At 44.7% G+C, this 18,785-nt stretch overlaps 1 protein-coding gene across 1 annotated transcript in view; it reads right to left on the bottom strand.

Annotated features, from left to right (window-relative positions):
- The window catches only part of OGFOD1 (2-oxoglutarate and iron dependent oxygenase domain containing 1), a 236,901-nt gene that overhangs the window by 72,922 nt on the left and 145,194 nt on the right, over positions 1-18,785 (bottom strand). The window contains exon 9 of the mRNA XM_069215834.1: positions 392-471. Coding sequence (XP_069071935.1) covers positions 392-471 — 80 coding nt within the window. The remainder of the gene's footprint in view (positions 1-391; positions 472-18,785) is intronic.

The following is an 18,785-nucleotide window of genomic DNA, read 5'->3' on the forward strand; positions in this document are numbered from 1 at the left end:
TATCTGACAAAGTTGGTGCCCATGCGCATTGTCCACTAAGGGAGGAGTCACACCACATCTTGTGATTTCAAATACTTGTTTGAAGAAAAACAACTTGCAAGCGCCCAAACATAGCACTAGCTAGGACGAGCATGCGCCTCTACAGCCACAAGTTATAAACATTTTATATCTCCAATTTCAGCTAGGTGTCAGATGCAGGGGTTGTCCTTTATAACCAATAGATATACACCATTAAAGACATTGTGAACCATTAAAATACAGTTTTAAGACCCATAAATGTAGACATTACATTACAATTAATAAATTTCAGGCTATACATTTTAGACATAATATATTTTAATTGACTCTTCAAGTTTTTAAAACTGCCCAGAAGGCTAGATATTAAACCTACCTCTTATTTGGAGGCCCTCTTGTCTTTAATATGAGGTCTTCATTCTCCAGAGCTTGACAAACCTCTTGAAATTTGTCCAACTAGAAAAAGAAAGTATTTATTTGCATCAAAACTAAAGGCAAAATTGTGAATGTTTGTTGCTTGTCAATAAAAATGAGGTGGCCACCATACCCAAACTGCACCACCTTTAGCAAGAGTGCACTGGATCACTGTGGGCAGCCTCTTGATTTTTCTGGCCAACACACTGCAACTTCCATTCTGTTTGCAGCAATTGATAACAATCTTCAGACATTTCTAGAAAATATCTAGACCACAAACTGTTCCATTTTCCCCAGTCAAAACCAACATTGGATCTTTAATGCAGTTCTCCTTGCAAGCATAACTTCAGTGTCACCAACAGTATTAATTTTCAGTCCAATGACATTCTTTTGCACCTGTATAAGAAGCCAAATTAACCAAATTGTAATATTCTCTTTAAAGAAGCAGGTTGTGGCAATTTGAAACCTGCTCTACATTTTTTGTTGAATCCTTTGGCTTTCCATATAGAGTTGAAGACATCACTTGACAACAAGAAATCATGGTCCTCCCAGAATTATAGGATGAATTCAGAAAAAAAAGAAAAAAAATCGAAGGGAGTCTAATCACCTGGTTAATGTACTAGTGTGACGTGACACTACCTGTGTGTCGGAACACCTGGCTCACACACTTACATAGCACACATCCCTCTTGATCTCTGCACCCCAATGGCAAACATTACAAAACAAATAAGGAAGACTGAATACAACATTGCATGACCTTGTTTTGAAATAACGAGGAAGAGGGCATCACCTATATTTATACCAGAAATATAACATATACGAAGTATACCTATCCCATCTGACCTACCTTCAATGAAAAAGCGCTATTACAGAAATTATCACAAAGGGCCCGACCCTATCAACGTAAATTACTGACCAAGCCACATGAGAGATGAAGGAAAGAAAGCACATCATGCAAGCAGCAAGGCATTTGTTTTGTTAAGACTCATTGGCTAAAGAAACCTACTTTCACTTGTACTGCCCCTCATTTACATTCGCCTTCAGGTGGCTTCTGAACAGCGCCAAATAACCATATGTTATATTACAAGGTACCAGGTGACAGAACTATAAATCATGTGCAAGTGCACTATCCCTGAAAATCAGAAGCAAGTCTCCCATCTAGATTACAGTGAACGTATAATTCTGGAAAAGGAGTAAAAGCATTTTAGTTCAGACGTGTCCAACCTAGAAATAATGTGTGGCTTAGAGAAAGAGATCTGGTCCACGCCATTCCAAGATGTATAACCTTGCTTTTTGCCTTTGAGCCCCCAGAGAGAAAATAATCATTCATTTTCAATTCCCAGGTACACATCTGTTCAAGGTGTCTTCCTGAAAACTCAAGGTCCTACCAGAAGGAAGGCCAACGGCTAAGTGCAACACATGACAGATCAAGCCTTAGGGGTAGCACATCATAGGGTCACTTTACTCGTTTGTGTAGTAATTGCAGGCAAAATGATCCATGATGATCGGCATTCTATTCCCAGCGGAAATCTTTTAATACCAGGAAGACTTCCTTTGGTTCCATCATAATCATAGGAAGGAGACAGAGGGGTAGTGTAAAGCTTGAAGGAACAAACATGCATTTGTATTCAGCCAATGCATACAGCATGTGAAAGGGCCAAGCCGACACAACAAAAAGAGAAAACCCATCCTCTACCACCTTTGTTTACCAGGCTTCTCCATTTGGCATCTTCCTACCAACTTGTCTTTGATCCTGTTTAATCATGCCACACCACTGAGGTGCATATTTGTTTTTTTTTATTAGGGAGACAGGGGAAGATAGCACTTCCCTCAAGTCTCTCAGCATTTAAAGCTCTGCACTCATTATGACTAAGCATGCAGATCTTTAACACACAGTCAGATCACTATGCTACTTTTGGCACGCAGTATAGCAAGTGGTGTGTTGAAGCCTTGCGTTGACTACTAATCATCTCAATTAGCTTGCTGGAGGAGGCCAGTCAGCCTATCAAAATGTCACCTACTAATAAGCAACAGCGCTGTGACTTGCTGGCTGTTCTTGGTGCAAATGCCATGGAAACAATGGTACTACAAAATGTTATCCACATAGGTATATGCCTGCATCTCTCCTTTCGTTCTTCCACCCCAGCTGCAGAGATCACGCCACATGTAAAGCAATGGTTACTACTGGTAGGAGTAGTTCTGCAGCTTGAAGCATTTTCTGGATTCATGTAATATCCATTATTCCATCACTTAGTGGTTGGGTCCAGAATTGTGTCTTCATTTGCTTTCTTTTGGTCGTTGGCATCGACGTCAACCACTATTTGGTAGTATGCCAATCCTCTCTGTGACGTCTGTCATGCACCCTGCAAGTTCCTGTGCATGATTTCCAATGTCAGATTAGTTTTCCCACTTTGGGCGACTTCCTCCTCATCTGCTGCTTGTTGGCCTCACCTGTTTGCCCCTGTAATTTCCAGGGAAGTGGGTGGGTCGTATGTGAATGCAGAAAACTCTTCAAGTTGCAAAATTACTTATACCAGTAAGTAACTATTTTGTTTTGCACCATGAATCTTTTCTGGATTTACATGCCGTGCACTGATTTTTCTAGAGGTATCTGTGTTCTTGGGAAGATTGGCTTGAAATGCACTTCAAGACGTAAATAGTTTTTTTTTTGTCCTCTTTGTCCAATCCGTGGTTTTCTGTGTATCTGAATGTCCACATCGTAATGCTTTGTGAAGGTGTGCATGGATGACCATGTTACTGCCAAACAAGTCACTTACCTTCGGTAATAATGTATCTGGAAGAGACAGGATCTAGCCGCAGATTCTTTAATTTAGAATCTCTCTAAGCACCAGCCTGGTTCCGGAAACATTTTCCCCAAGTACATCTGGGCATCAGCAGAGGGCGTTGCACAACTCCGTAATGATGTCATCTGCCAGATCTGATGTCGACGGAGTCCATAGAATACCTGCAGTCAGTTTGTTTCCATGGCGATTTTCCACGCTCAAAACGTGGATCCACAGTAGAACTTGGCAATGGAAAAAGTGTATTTGAAATAAAAGGCACCCTTGTGTCAATTATCACCTAACTCTAGCCCAGGTGTACCTTTCTAATAAAAATAAAAAAATCTATAGAGACCACAGAGGAACTCAGTTTGAAGAGTGTGGAGGATGGGAGGGTTGTTAAGGATTCTGCGGTTAGATCCGGTCTCTACCAGATACATCGTTACCGAAGGAAAGTAACTTGTTCATCTGATAGAGACATCTAGCCGCAGATTCCTTAACTTAGAATCAGACACAAAGCACAAAAACCCCGGAGGAGGGGCTGCAAACTGAGACCGTCAAAAGTCTCTAAGTGGCATTAAACCGGTCAAGAACAAGACTAAAAGACCGGAAATGGAGAAAAATAACATATTTTACAACGTCTTAACCTGTGGAAATAAGTACAAGTGAACAACACCAGAAAACAGGTGAGCACAGAAAGAAGCGCATCCACGTGAGAGCATAGAGCAAACTCATTCATATTAGCATGCTAATCGTGTCATAAGTGACAACCACAGAGAAAGCCTTTTACCCAGAGGGAAAGCTGAGTCAGTACTGGAGAAAAAGACAAAGTACTTGACAAAATGCCGATAAGGAAGAACATCCTCATTAGGAAAAAGAATCGGTGAAAAGACAACTATAAGAAAAGAGGTACAAGAACGGTAAGAACATGGGTAACTCACCCATGGCCGCTCAATTAAAATTATGCTTGAGACCCTGAAATTTATATTCTGAGAACAGAAGCAGTCTAGAAAAATGTGAAAAGACCGATATACAGAAAAAGGTTTGTGAGCCTTAACATATTGCACTACCATGGACTCCACAGGGAACCACTGAGGAAGCATACGTATCATCGAATGAAGAATGCTAAGTGAACATGAGCAATCACTGTGAAAGGCGAACAGCAGTACCTAGGATAAAGCCACTCATTCTTTTAAGGAGTGAAAACCCATGTAAAAAAAAGTTTGGCAAGACTGTGGAATGACCATAGCACTGCGATCATAAAGACAGGAAAACGCGGATAAGAAAGACTATCCATTATTGCAAGAAAGTAGCAGCAACTGAGCTAGTGGATATACATCTATCCATTCCAAAAAGTAGACCTTAAGTGCATGTTTGATTCTGTTGGAACACAGAGCAGCACACTGGCCCTAGAGGTGAACCTCTCACCATGGAAAAGTATATCCCAATCAGACCACACCAAAAAGGCAAACATAAAGAGGGTATCTCGTACAAAGAAAACAGACAGTTGCCCACAATGAAGAGAACAAGACTAATCATTTGGCATATGAAATAATCTACCCCCAGGAAAAGTAGCAAATAAAATAAAAACATCATCAAGATGCGTAAAATACACAACTACTGACATAGAAGGGAAAAACAGTGCCTATGTAGCACTATATTTATATATATGGAAAATGTCACTTACCCAGTGTACATCTGTTCGTGGCATGTTCCTTGTTTTGATATGGGATTCCCTGTATGAGGTTTTCGGAAAGCGACAAATAGTGCTTTAGCCTTTCTAAACGGTTTAGTTCTATCTATATAGTACATGAAAGCTCTTTTGATGTCTAATGTATGTAGAGCACTTTCTGCCACAATCTGGCTGTGGGAAGAATACTGGCAGGTCCACTGTTTGATTTATATGAAATGGTGATACCACTTTTGGTAAAAATGTTGGGTTTGTTCTTAATACATCTTTATGCTTGTGTACTTGGAAGAACGGTTCTTCAAGAGTAAAGGCTTGGATTTCGCTTACTCTTCTTAAAGAAGTAATTGTCACTAGGAAGGCAACCTTTCATGTTAGAAATTGAATTTGGCAACGGTGCATAGGCTCAAATGGTGGTCCCGTAAGTCGTGTAAGAACTATATTTGAATTCCAAGAAGGAACTGGTGGTGTTCTGGGTGGAATGATGCGTTTTAAACCTTCCATGAAAGCTCTAATGACAGGAACTCTAAATAATGAGCTATGTTGTCTATTCTGTAAATATGCTGAAATTGCAGTAAGATTAATTTTTAATGAAGAGAATGCTAAATTTGCTTTTTGTAAATGAAGTAAATAACATATGATTTCTTGTGTTGACGCTGTCAGAGGGTCAATATTTTCGGATTCACAGTAATATACAAATCTTTTTCATTTGTTTGTATAGCACTGTCTAGTAGTGTGTTTTATTGCTTGCTTAATAACTTCCATACATTCTGATGGGAGTTGTAAACATCCAAACTCTATGACCTCAGGAGCCAAATTGCTAGATTGAGTGTTTTGGGTGTCTGATTTGGCCTTTGTTTTGTGTCAACAGATCCGGTCTGGCTGGGAGTTTGGAGTGTGGTACTACTGACCGATCTAATAATGTTGTGTACCACAGTTGATGTGCCCATGTTGGTGCTATGAATATCATGTTGAGTGAAGTTTGAGGCAACTTGTTGACTAGAAACGTAAGGAGTGGGAGAGGGGGAAAACGTATGCAAATATCCCTGACCAATTGATCCATAGAGCATTGCCCTAGGATAGGGGAAGTGGGTGTCTGGATGCGAAGTTTTGGCATTTTGGGGGTCATTACAACCCTGGCGGATGGCGGAGAACCGGAGGTAAGACCGCCAACATGCTGGCGGTCTTACCTTGGTGAATTATGACCATGGCGGTTACCGCGCTGGTTCTCCGTCCCGCCCGCCAGGGCGGAAACGACCGCCGGGCTGGAGACCTGGGTCTCCAGCCCTGCGGCCGTCAGTATACCGCCGGCGGTATTTGGACCCGGCTTACCGCCGTGGATTTCCAGCGGTTTGAACCGCCATGAAATCCATGGCGGTAAGCACTATCAGTGCCAGGGAATTCCTTCCCCGGCACTGATAGGGGATTCCCCCACCCCGACTCCCTCCCCTACACCCCCCACCACCCCTGCCACCCCCCAAAGGTGGCAGGGACCCCCTCCCCACCCCGACCCCCAACATAACATTACTCACACGCACCCGACACACATGCAGGCACCACCAACACACACAAGCACACACCCCGACATACATGCCCACAGCCACACACACAGTCACGCACACCCACATTCAAACATACACGCACACATCCATACAGACAAACCCACAGCCATACACGCACTCATTCCCATACACCCAACACCCCCGCAAGCATACACGCACTCACACACCCCCTCTACATACACACACGCACACCCCCATGCACGCACACAACACACAACACCCCCCACCCCCCTCCCCTAACGGACGATCGACTTACCTGTTCCGTCGATCCTCCGGGAGGGGACAGGAGCCAAGGGGGCAGCTCCGCCACACCAACAGAACACTGCCACAGCGAATCACAGGACGTGATTCGCTGGGCGGTGTTCTGTTGGCGTGTCGGTGGAGCAACCTCCACTTCCCCGCCGCCCGCAAGTATGGCTGTTGGCGGCTCTCCGTCGGAATAACGACGCAGAGCAGTCAACAGTCATAATACGCTGAGCGGCAAACCACCTGCATAGGTGGTCTTCCGCACGGCCGTCTTGCAAAAAGACCACCGAGGTCGTAATGACCCCCTTTGTGTTTTTGTTTGTTGCAAACAGATCTATTTGGTGTTCCCCACTTTTGAAAGTATTTTTGAAGTACTTGAGGAAGAATCTCCCATTCATGTGTTTGTTGGTGATTTCTGCTGAGGATATCTGCCAATTGATTGTCTGTCCCTGGAATGTATTGTGCTAACAGATGAATTTGGTTGTGAATTGCCCATTTCCAAATTTGTTGAGATAGAAGGGAGAGTTGGGATGAATGTGTACCTCCCTGTTTGTTTAGATAGTACATGGCTGTCATGTTGTCTGTTTTGATAAGAACATTCTTCTGTTTGAGAAGAGGTTTAAAGGCTTTGAGTGCTAGAAAGAAAGTTAATAACTCCAGTTGGTTTATGTGTAGCTGTTTGTGTTTGACATTCCATTGCCCTTGAATGTTGTGATTGCCTAATTGAGCTCCCCACCTAATCATTGATGTATCTGTTTTAATTATGGTCTGAGCCACAGGGTCTTGAAATGGCCGTCCTTTGGTTAGATTTGTGGAATTCCACCATTGAAGGGACATACACGTTTGGCGGTCCATCAACACTATGGGGGTCATTCTAACTTTGAACCCCGACGAAAGACTGCGGGGGTCATTTCGACTTTCCCGCTGGGCCGGCGGGCGACCGCCAAAAGGGCGCCCGCTTGCCCAGCGGGAAAGACCCTGCAACAATGAAGCCGGCTCCGAATGGAGCCGGCGGAGTTGCAGGGGTGCGACGGGTGCAGTTGCACCCGTCGCGATTGTCACTGTCTGCAAAGCAGACAGTGAAAATCTTAATGGGGCCCTGTTAGGGGGCCCCTGCACTGCCCATGCCAGTGGCATGGGCAGTGCAGGGGCCCCCAGGGGCCCCACGACACCCGTTCCCACCATCCTGGTTCTGGCGGTGTAAACCACCAGAAACAGGCTGGCGGGAAGGGGGTCGGAATCCCCATGGCTGCGCTGCAAGCAGCACCGCCATGGAGGATTCTCTGGGCCAGGGGAAATCCGGCGGGAAACCGCCGGATCCCCTTTTCTGACCGCGGCATTACCGCCGCGGTCAGAATGGCCCTGGAAGCACCGCCAGCCTGTTGGCGGTGCTTCCGCGTCCCTCCACCCTGGCAGTCCAGGACCGCCAGGGTTGGAATGAGGGCCTATATCTTGAAGTTGACCATGTGCCTGTGACCATTGTTGTGTAAGACACTGCTGTAAGTGCCGCATGTTTAGTCTTGCTGTGGAACAATTACAATACATGATGCCATCATTCCTAAAATTTTCATGACAAATCTGACAGTATTTCGTTGATTTGTCTGTATTTGTGTGATTATATTTTGGAAAGCTTTTATCCTTTGTGTATTTGAATATGCTAGAGCTTGCTGAGTATTTGGTATTGCACCCAGATACTGTTGTATTTGTGCTGGTTGCAAATGTGATTTTTGGTAATTTATTGAGAACCCTAGTGTCTGCAAGGTTTGTATTACATAATGCGTATGATTTTGGCATTGCGTATGACTGTTTGATTTCATTAGCCAATCGTCTAGATATGGAAAGACATGTATATGTTGTCTTCTTAGGTGGGCTGCGACTACTGCTAAGCACTTTGTGAATACCCTTGGAGCTGTTGTTATTCCAAAGGGCAACACTTTGAACTGGTAGTGCTTTCCTTGAATGACAAACCTGAGATATTTTCTGTGTGCAGGATGGATGGGTATATGGAAATACGCATCTTTGAGTTCTAATGCAGTCATGAAATCTTGTTTTTGTAGTAGTGGGATGACATCCTGTAAAGTTACCATGTGAAAATGTTCTGACAGGATGTAAAGATTGAGGGTCCTTCGGTCTAATATCGGCCTGAGGGTGCCATCTTTTTTGGGAATTAGACAATATAGTGAGTAAACTCCTGCCCCTATTTGAGATTGTGGCACCAATTCTATTGCTTGTTTGAGTAGTAGAGATTGGACCTCTTCTTACAACAGACTGATGTGTTCTGTGGATAGTTTGTGTGACCTTTGTGGGATATTTGGAGGAGTGTGTCAATTCTAGGCAATAGCCATTGCAGATAATTGATAGCACCCAATTGTCTGCGTAATATTTTGCCAATTTGTGTGGAACTGTTGTAGTCTTCCCCCCACAAGACAGGTGTGGAGCGGAAGGGAGTGAGAAAAGTCACTTTTTTGGGTGCTGTGGAGGTTGCTTAGAGGCCTGAAATTTCCCTCTATTTCTGGGGTACTGCCCTGTATATGTGCCCCTAAAACCACCCCGTTGGTATTGAGGTTGGTAGGCTGGCTTTGCTTGTGATGTGGATGCCTCAGCTGTCTGTGGTCTGAACCCACCTCGAAACTGAGGTTTTCAAAAGGACCCCCTGTATGGTGCTGAGTAGAGTGCGCCCATTGCTTTTGCCGTTTTAGAATCCCTTCTTAATTTTTCTATGGTTGTGTCAACTTCTGGCCCAAAAAGATGTTTTTTAATCGAACGGCATATTCAACACCGCCTGCTGTATTTCTGGTTTGAATCCAGAAGATCTGAGCCATGCATGCCTACGTATTGAGACTGCAGTATTGACACTTCTAACAGCCGTATCTGCTGCATCTAGGGAAGATCGTATTTGATTGTTAATAATGGCTTGCCCTTCTTCCACTACTTATTGTGCCCTTTTTTGATGTTTTTTGGGGAGATGCTGGATTGTGTCTTGCATCTCGTTCCAATGGGCTCTGTCATAGCGAGCTAACAGTGCTTGTGAGTTGGCTATCCTCCGCTGATTTGCTGCCTGGGATGCAACTCTTTTCCCTACAGCATCGGATTTCCTGCTCCCCTTATCAGGTGGGGGCGCATCTCCTGATGACTGACTGTTTGCTCTTTTCCTGGCAGCGTTAACTACCACGGAATCTGGAGGTACCTGATGGGTGATGTAATCAGGGTCAGAGGATGCAGGTTTATATTTTTTCTCCATCCTGGGTGTTATTATACATGCCTTAACAAGTTCACTAAATATCGGATCCGCATGTTTTACCATGCGTGGGAGCATGGGAAGGCATTGATATTTAGAGTGTATTGAGGATTGGGTGTTAAATAAGAAATCCTCTTCTAGGGGTTCTGTATGCATGGTGACACCATGATATGCTGCAGCCCTAGCTATAACTTGATGGAAGACCGTGCTATCCTCAGGTGGTGATTGTTTAGAAGGATAGCTGTCTGGATCTTTATTAGGAATGGGATCTGGATCATAAAGGTCCCATGGATCCACATTGTCTTGTTGTGAGTCATAAGAGTGAGTGGGTGACTTCACTAGGGTAGGGTTAGTAGGAGGAGAGGTAGGTAGGCGTGGAGAGTGAGGAGGAGAATGAGCAGGAGAAGATTAAGGAGGTGGTGTTTTCTCCTTCTGCTTTGGCACTTTTGCTAGATGCTGCATAGTGTCCAATTCCTCCTGAAAGACTAGCTTTCTTCTTGTTTTTTTTTTAGAGGAGGTGCTGTTGGAATTCTGCCTGTTTCCTTATGGATATGGATCCTGGACTGCCTTTCATCCATAACTTCAAGTATTGGTTGTACTTCAGACTCCTCTTCAGAGGTTTTGTGGCTTTCTTTAAGTCTTTTTGAAAGTTCGTGTTCCTCTGTATAAGCTGGCCTTTTCAGCTCCGAAGCATGAGATGATGCTGACTAGAGTTTCAGCTCTGAAAGTGATATTCTAATTTTCGACTCCAAAAAATGGTGTTTACTGGAGTCGGACACTAGTTTTTTGTTGCCTCCGATGTTTTCAGAGGAGTGGCCTTTTTCGGTGCCAAACTGGTAAGCTGGTCACCAGTAGTCTTTTTTCGGGCCGAGCCATGGCCTTCCGACAGTGGCGCACCCAAGGCCTTGCGTTTTTGCTTTTGTGGGGGTAGTGGGCAGGCATACTCACATGTTGTCCTGCCGTGACCGGTCTGTCTTCTTCTGATCGGATTCAGAATCTCGAACCGAGACCGCTGTTTGCATCAGTTCTTCTTCCTCTACGTCGAGATGTTCACTGCTTCTCAATGCCATTTAGAGTCTTCGTGCCCTCCTGTCTTGAAGAGTCTTTTTCGATCCAAAGGATCGACAGGCCTCACAACTTTCTTCCCGATGATCTGGGGAAAGGCAAAGGTTGCAAACCAGATGCTGGTCTGTATACGGGTATTTTGCGAGGCAACGAGGACAGAATCGGAATGGAGTCTGATCCATGAGGCTTCCACACGGTCGGCCCGAATGGCGAACAAAGTTGTTTCCCCCGACGGTACTGCTGTGTCGATGGAAGATATAAACCTGATCAAGACAATACCGAGGAAAAGAGAGTTTTAAAGAGTTTTCCAAATCGAAATCTCAGAGCGAGAGGAAACACGTCCGAACACGACAGCGGAAAGAAAACAATCTAACAATGGAGTTGATGCCCATGCGCAATGGAACCGAAGAGGAGGAGTCACTCGATCCAGTGACTCGAAAAAACTTCTTCGAAAAAAAACAACTTGTAACACTCCGAGCCCAACACTATATGGCAGGATAATGCACAGCATGTGTATCTGCAGCTACACGTCATCAAACATATATATATATATATATATATATATATATATATATATATATATATATAATAATGTAACTTACCCAGTCTACATCTGTTTGTGGCATGTAGTGCTGCAGATTTACATGCTGGCCATATCTCGCCATCTAGTGTTGGGCTCGGAGTGTTATAAGGCTGTTATTCCAAAGAGTAGTACCTTGAATTGGTAGTGCTTACCTGAAATTACGAACCTTAAATACTTGCGGTGAGCTGGATGTATGGGAATGTGGAAGTAAAGGTCTTTTAGATCTAACGTGGTCATGTAATCTTGTTTTTGTAGCAGGGGAATGACGTCCTGTAGAGTGACCATGTGAAAATGTTCTGACAGGATATATAGATCTAGAGGTCTGAAATCGAGAATGGGTCTGAGAGTACCATCCTTCTTTGGTATAAGGTCCCTTGCTGTGAGATGGGAACTATTTATATTGCCCCTCTGAGTAATAGAGATTGTACCTCTTGTTTTACTAGAATAGTGTGTTCTGGAGAGAGTCTGTGAGAACGTGGGGGAATATTTGGTGGAGCGGAGATGAGCTCTAGGCAATAACCATTGCAGATAATTGAGAGTACCCATTGATCTGTGGTGATGTTTTGCCAGTGAAAATGGAATTGTTGCAGTCTTCCTCCCACAGGAGACATATTTAATTGTGGGATGTCTGGGAAGTCATTGTTTAGTTAGTGTGAAGCACCCTTTGAGGTTGCAAACTTTCCTCCTCTGGCCCTGAAATTTTGCCCTCTGTAAGAGCCTCTAAATGACCTTCTCGGGTAGTACTGCTGTCCTTGCTTTGGGTGAGAGGTGAAAGCCTCTGCAGTCTGAGTTTTAAAACCTCCCCTAAATTGCGGTTTCCAAAAGGAACCCCGAAATGGTGTGGTATAAAGGGCTCCCATGGCTTTTGCTGTCTCAGAGTCTTTCTTGAGTTTCTCAATGGTTGTGTCTACCTCTGGTCCAAAGTGTTGCTGTTTGTTAAACTGCATATTAAGGACTGCCTGTTGTATCCGGTTTAAAATCTGAGGACCTCAACCATGCATGTCATCTAATTGTGATGCTGGTATTAATTCCTCTAGCTGCAGCGTCAGCTGCATCTAGAGCAGACCTAATATGATTATTTGTTATGACCTGGCCCTCTTCCACAATTTGCTGCGCCCGCTTTTGGTGTTCTTTGGGAAGGTATTGCAAGAAGTCGTGCATCTCATCCCAATGTACCCTGTCTTATCTTGCCAACAGGGCTTGGCAATTGTCAATACACCATTGGTTGACTGCTAGTGTTGCCACCCTTTTGCCTGCAGCATCAAATGTTCTGCTTTCTTTGTCAGGGGGTGGGGTATCCCCCGAAGACTGACTATTGGCACGCTTCCGGGCTGCACAGACCACAACAGAATCTGGTGATAATTGTTGTGTGATGTAAATTGGATCTGGTGACGCAGGCTTATATTTTTTGTCAATCCTTGGTGTTAGAACCCTAGCTTTAACTGGTTCTTTAAATATTTCCTCTGCATGCTTAAGCATACCAGGAAGCATTGGTAAATACTGGTATTGCTTATGAGTTGAGGATAGTGTATTAAAAAGAAAATCTTTTCTAAAGGTTCTGCGTGCATTTGTATCCCATGGTATGCAGCTGCCCTGGATATTACTTGATTATAAACCGTACTATCCTCTGATGGGGGATGGTCTAGTAGGGTAGAGATCTGGATCATTAGATGGTATAGGATCCGAGTTGTACATGTCCCATGGGTCTACAGTGTCTCCTTGTGAATAAGTATGAGAATGTGATGGTGAAGGTGGTAGTGGTGGAGTGGGAGGTAGTGGTGAAAAAGAAAGTTGCGATGAATGTGGTGGAGTAAGATGAAGAGGTTTCGGCTTTTCCTTTTGCTTGAAAATGTTTGCCGGTGGGGGGGCAGTATCAAGAGTCTCTTGAAATGCTAGCTTTCTTTTAGTTTGTAGCGGCGGCGAAGTAATAATTTTTCCAGTCTCTTTCTGGATTTGTATTCTTCTCTGCTTGCCGTCCATAACCTCTAAAATAGGTTGAATGTCCGATTCCTCCATTTGATGTTCAGAGGTATGTTTTGTGCCCTTAGAGGAATGATCAGTGAATGTTTTGGGCACCTGCCTCCCTTGAGCCGAAAGTCCTGTTTCCTCTGTATAGGATGATGTTTTCGGCTCTGAAGTCGGACCAAGGTGTTTCGGTCCCAAAGCTGTTGGCCGAGGTTTCAGCGCTGAAGCAGAGCATACTCTTTTTTGATCCGATGATTGTGGGTGTCGGCTCAGTTCGGAGGTTGAGGCTTGAATTTTTAGGCTCGACCCCAACACCAAAACAGACGTGGTAACCTGTTGATGGAGTGTTTTGGCCTTTTTTTGGCGCTGAACCAAAGGGTCGGTCGACGATTAGTCTTATTCAGGCGGAACCATGGCTTGAGAGCAGTGATGCACCCAAGGCCTTGTCTGACATTTTGAAAGTGGGTGTTGGGGCAGGTGTACTCACATACTGCCTGCTGCTATCAGCTGGCTGTCGTCGTCTGAACCTTGCTCGGAGTTGGAGTCTGATATCAAAACTGCTGCATGTGCCTGGTCCTCTTTCAGTGAGTCGGTGGTGGACTCTGTGTGCTTGGACGCCATCTCCAGTTGTCATGCCCTTCGAACGCGTAATGTTTTCTTTGATCAAAAAGATAGACACGCCTCATAGCTTTCCTCACGATGTTCCGGAGAAAGGCAGAGATTACAGACCAAGTGCTGGTCGATGTAAGGAAATTTAGCGTGGCAGAAAGAAAACAAACTAAACAAGCATTTGCAATGCAACGGGTCTCGCATTTCTCCGAGTTAGAGCTATTAGCAGTTGTAAACTCCCAACCGGACTTTTCTAGCCACATTAAATGGAAAAAATGAGCGCAATCGCGCTGCTACAGTTCACTCGGAGTGAAACCTATCGGCAAAAGTGCAATTATGTACGTAACCAGCAAAAGTGCAATTACCTATTTAACAGGGTCGATGTCATGGAAAGCGCTCGACTTCTGTCAAGCGAGATCGCGCTGCGAAAAAAAGATAAAAGTAGTCCACAAACCGGACCGAAAACAGCAAGCCTCGCATGTTTTCAGAACTTGGTCGCTGCGCTCGAGGAGGGCTAACCACTGGAAAAGGCATGTTGTATGCATGACTTCCACTAATGAAAGCAAGCAGATTTTAACAGGCAAGCCCACGAACCAATGAGAGACACTGACATGACATGGACGGGGCTCCGAGCCCTTTTCTAACTACTAATGCGTCTTGCAAGCGAAACGCATGCGATGCAGGCTCGACCCTAAAAAGGAGTCGATGCCCATGTGCACTATCACCAAGAGGAGGAGTCACTCGATCCCGTGACTCGAAGAGACTTCTTCGAAGAAAATCAACTTGTAACAGTCCGAGCCCAATACTAGATGGCGAGATATGCACAGCATGTGTATCTGTAGCTATACATACCATCTAACACACACACACATATATATATATATATATATATATATATGAATATATACACATATATAAAATTCCTAGATGTATATATGGCTGTCACTTGATGTGATTTAACTTTATTTATTTTAAAAATAAGAAAGGCCTTGGTATAGAATTGAAAAAACAGGTCAATACAGAATCAAAGGATCTAGCAGAAAAGGCCTCAACCATGAAAACTATTAAACTGACTAACTTTTTAGGAAAATAATCAGTCTGAATTTAATTAATACATCCAATAACAACACAAGTTGTTTCAAGTGAATAGAAAGCAATTGTACTTATAGGAGGTATCAATAATAAAACGTATCAAATATGACAGATATAATATCCTCATATATAATATTAAGAAGCACACCTGAAAAGAAGAAAACTCCATCCAAAAAGAAGGAAGTCCTGCATGCAAGTGCAACAAATGTAAAATAACTCTAAGAGAGTTCAAGAACAAGAAGTCTACACAATAGACTAAGCAAAATTGACGAAGATATGCATCTCTATTAAAACGTATGAAGGATTGACAGAAGTAAGGAAATAAATAGGAATGTGCAAAGAACATTTCAACACTACAAAGTGTAGAAATACGTAAACCGCAAGGAATACGCAACAGAACTCTATATAACCAAAACAAGGAAGGTCTGAAAATCCTGAAGAAGCGAGTAATATCACAGGAAAAAGAGAAATGTACCTGTCAAATTTTAAGCACAACGGCTAAACTATGTGACAGTACAAGAGGACATAGGGGGTCATTCTGACTCCCGCCGGCCGCGGTAACCGCAGGGCCGGCGGGAGCCAGCAGAATACCGCTGCGCGGTCAGAAGACCGCCGCGGTTATTCTGAGTTTCCCGCTGGGCTGGCGGGCGACCGCCAGAAGGCCGCCCGCCAGCCCAGCGGGAAACCCCCTTCCATGAGGATGCCGGCTCCGAATGGAGCCGGCGGAGTGGAAGGGGTGCGACGGGTGCAGTTGCACCCGTCGCGATTTTCAGTGTCTGCTTGGCAGACACTGAAAATCTTGGTGGGGCCCTGTTAGGGGGCCCCACGACACCCCTTACCGCCATCCTGTTCCTGGCGGCCAAAACCGCCAGGAACAGGATGGCGGTAAGGGGGTCGGAATCCCCATGGCGCCGCAGCAAGCTGCGCCGCCGTGGAGGATTCCCCAGGGCAGCGGGAAACCGGCGGTACACCGCCGGTTTCCCGTATCTGACCGCGGCTGTACTGCCGCGGTCAGAATGCCCATGGGAGCACCGCCAGCCTGTTGGCGGTGCTCCCGCGGTCGTTGGCCCTGGCGGTCTATGACCGCCAGGGTCAGAATGACCCCCATAGTAACTAATACTCTCAGTGGTTTAGAAAACCCAAAGAGCTGGTAATATCCCCAGTTCCCTATAACAGATATTAGCAAAATTATATAAATGCAAAAGTTAGGAAAACTAACAGTCTGCCATGGGAGAAATTTTTGAAAAAAACCCATCAGAGGTGAAACAATGTAGCAATGCTCCTAAGCATACTCGCATAGGACGTAATACTCCATTTAGAGTAAGAAATATAGCAGACAGGTAACAACCCTTAAGCATAAGCTTGTCTTCAGAGTGAAGCAAACGATACCACCTTAGATCAGTTGTGCTGTAAATCATAACCTCTAATTGAGCAACATGGACAAAACTTACACAGAAATCATTAATGTACATCAAACAATGATGGTAAATAAGGAAGCCTTAAACGTCAGGCATGAAAAAGTTCAAAGAGTGTCAGAGCACCACATTATAGTAAAGACAAGCGAGGAAAACTCAACACCTGGAAATAAGGAACACCTGCCTGCATTCTAATGAAGAATATTGGCAGAAACAAGACTGACATGAGGAATGCTGAAGAACAAGTAACAGCATAGCGGCCAAAGGATAAAGAGAGAAACAAAGTTAACTCGTTGCTCCACCCCTACTGTTTCGAAAACGCTTCAAGGCCAAGTCAGCCTGTGCACCAAACAAATGGGCACCATCAAATGGCATGTCCAGTACTGTAGACTGGTCTGGCTCTGAGAACCCTGAGGTACGTAACCAGGCACAGCGACAGAGCACAACTGAGTAACCCATAGCTCAATCCACAGTTAGTGGAATCCATGCCGCAGCAAATTATTAATTTAGCTGCATTACGCCCGTCCTCAATTACGGGAGAAAAAGTGCTCCTGCAGTTATCTGGAAGCAAGGGTAAACTGTTCACTAAAGAGTCCCATAATTAATGAGAGAAATGTCCAAGAACAGACCTGTTCACAGAGCGTACAGCAGAACTTGTGGAGGAACAAATATGACTGCCACAGACATCTAGACTCCTGGACTATCTATCAGGAGGAGTATGGAGGAGAGACTCTATATCAGCGATAGTTAAAGTAGGATGTCTGTTCAAACAAGTTGGATTACCAGGGGCAGGACGGAGCCTGTGTGATAATTCTCAGTCAACAGGGACCCCTGTAGCAGTTTAGCTCAACCACCTAACAAGAGATCATGTAGCGCTTCGCAAAAGGAAGCACCAGCTCAACCCCGGCCTAGCTCCGATGGACTATATCAATGAAGGGATCTTAAGTCAACTCAATTAAGGGAAGGGCTAGACCTAACACCTCCGCAACCCTTTTTAGCATGTCCACAAAAGAGGAACTATCTTCTGTAGCAAGGCCTAGAGGGAAAAGGAGGCCTGAGGCTGGAGAAGGATCCAAGCTACTAGCTGTAGCCAGATTAGACAAATAACTGTCCTCTCTCGCGAACCAGACTCAGGCACCGCCTCTCCACCATCACCTGCAATAGGAACAAAAGGAGTGGAGGCGTGTTGAGGTGGACCCTGACCCAGTCTCCTCGGACGAGGAATGGCAGGGAGTCAATTGCGGAGAGGTCAGAAATTGCCAAGGCTTCGACCGCTTGTGAAACTTACCTTTGGACATCGACAGAGAACAGCATCCACAAGAGTGACTCCTTGAATGGCCCCACCAATGGATGTCAGACTGAGAAGGGGACTTCATTTGACAGGAAGACAGAGATTTCGCCATCCGCGCCGCAGCAAGCTTCATCCAACGCTCTCGCAGAGCCTTGGGCCAAGTTGTTGACAGGAGCTGCAGTCCTCAGACTCATGATGCTGACCCAGGCACCACATGCACACAGTATGGGGGTCCGTAGCTGACATCTGCTGTCCATATGACCCACAGGGTTTAAACCCCGAAAACATAGGAAGCACACTGTTCCAAGAAAATGTCAAAGAAGACCGAAAAACGGCCAGAACAACCGTCTCCAGATCCGCACTGCAAGTGTGGGAAAGAAGGAAACATCAGTGGGGGGATTATATGGACTCAGTTGACATTACATCCAGTGTAGGAAGTCATTACGGAGTTGTGCGACACCCTCTGATGATGCCCAGGCATACTCGGGGGGGAAAAGGTTTCCAGATCCAGGCTGGCGCCTGGGGAGATTATAAGTTAATCTACGGCTAGATGTCTCTATCAGAGATACAAATATTGTTCATGGACACATTTGCTAGAAATACCAGTGTTTCTCCTTTCTTTTTTTTTTCTTCTGGAGTGTGCCCTTGGCTTTGTTGCTAAAAACTCCTCTGTTTTTGCACAGCAGGTTTGCGCTTGTCTGTACTAATCATCTTGCAATGGTTTATTTGGTTACTGATGTCCCCTTAGACGCTTGTGCAAAGTAGATGAAGAGTTGGCTTCCCTTTCCTAAAGTCTTCATTTACTGAAGGCACTATAGGAAAG

This window comes from Pleurodeles waltl, chromosome 12 (genome assembly GCF_031143425.1).
Source record: "Pleurodeles waltl isolate 20211129_DDA chromosome 12, aPleWal1.hap1.20221129, whole genome shotgun sequence".
Classification (NCBI taxonomy): domain Eukaryota; kingdom Metazoa; phylum Chordata; class Amphibia; order Caudata; family Salamandridae; genus Pleurodeles; species Pleurodeles waltl.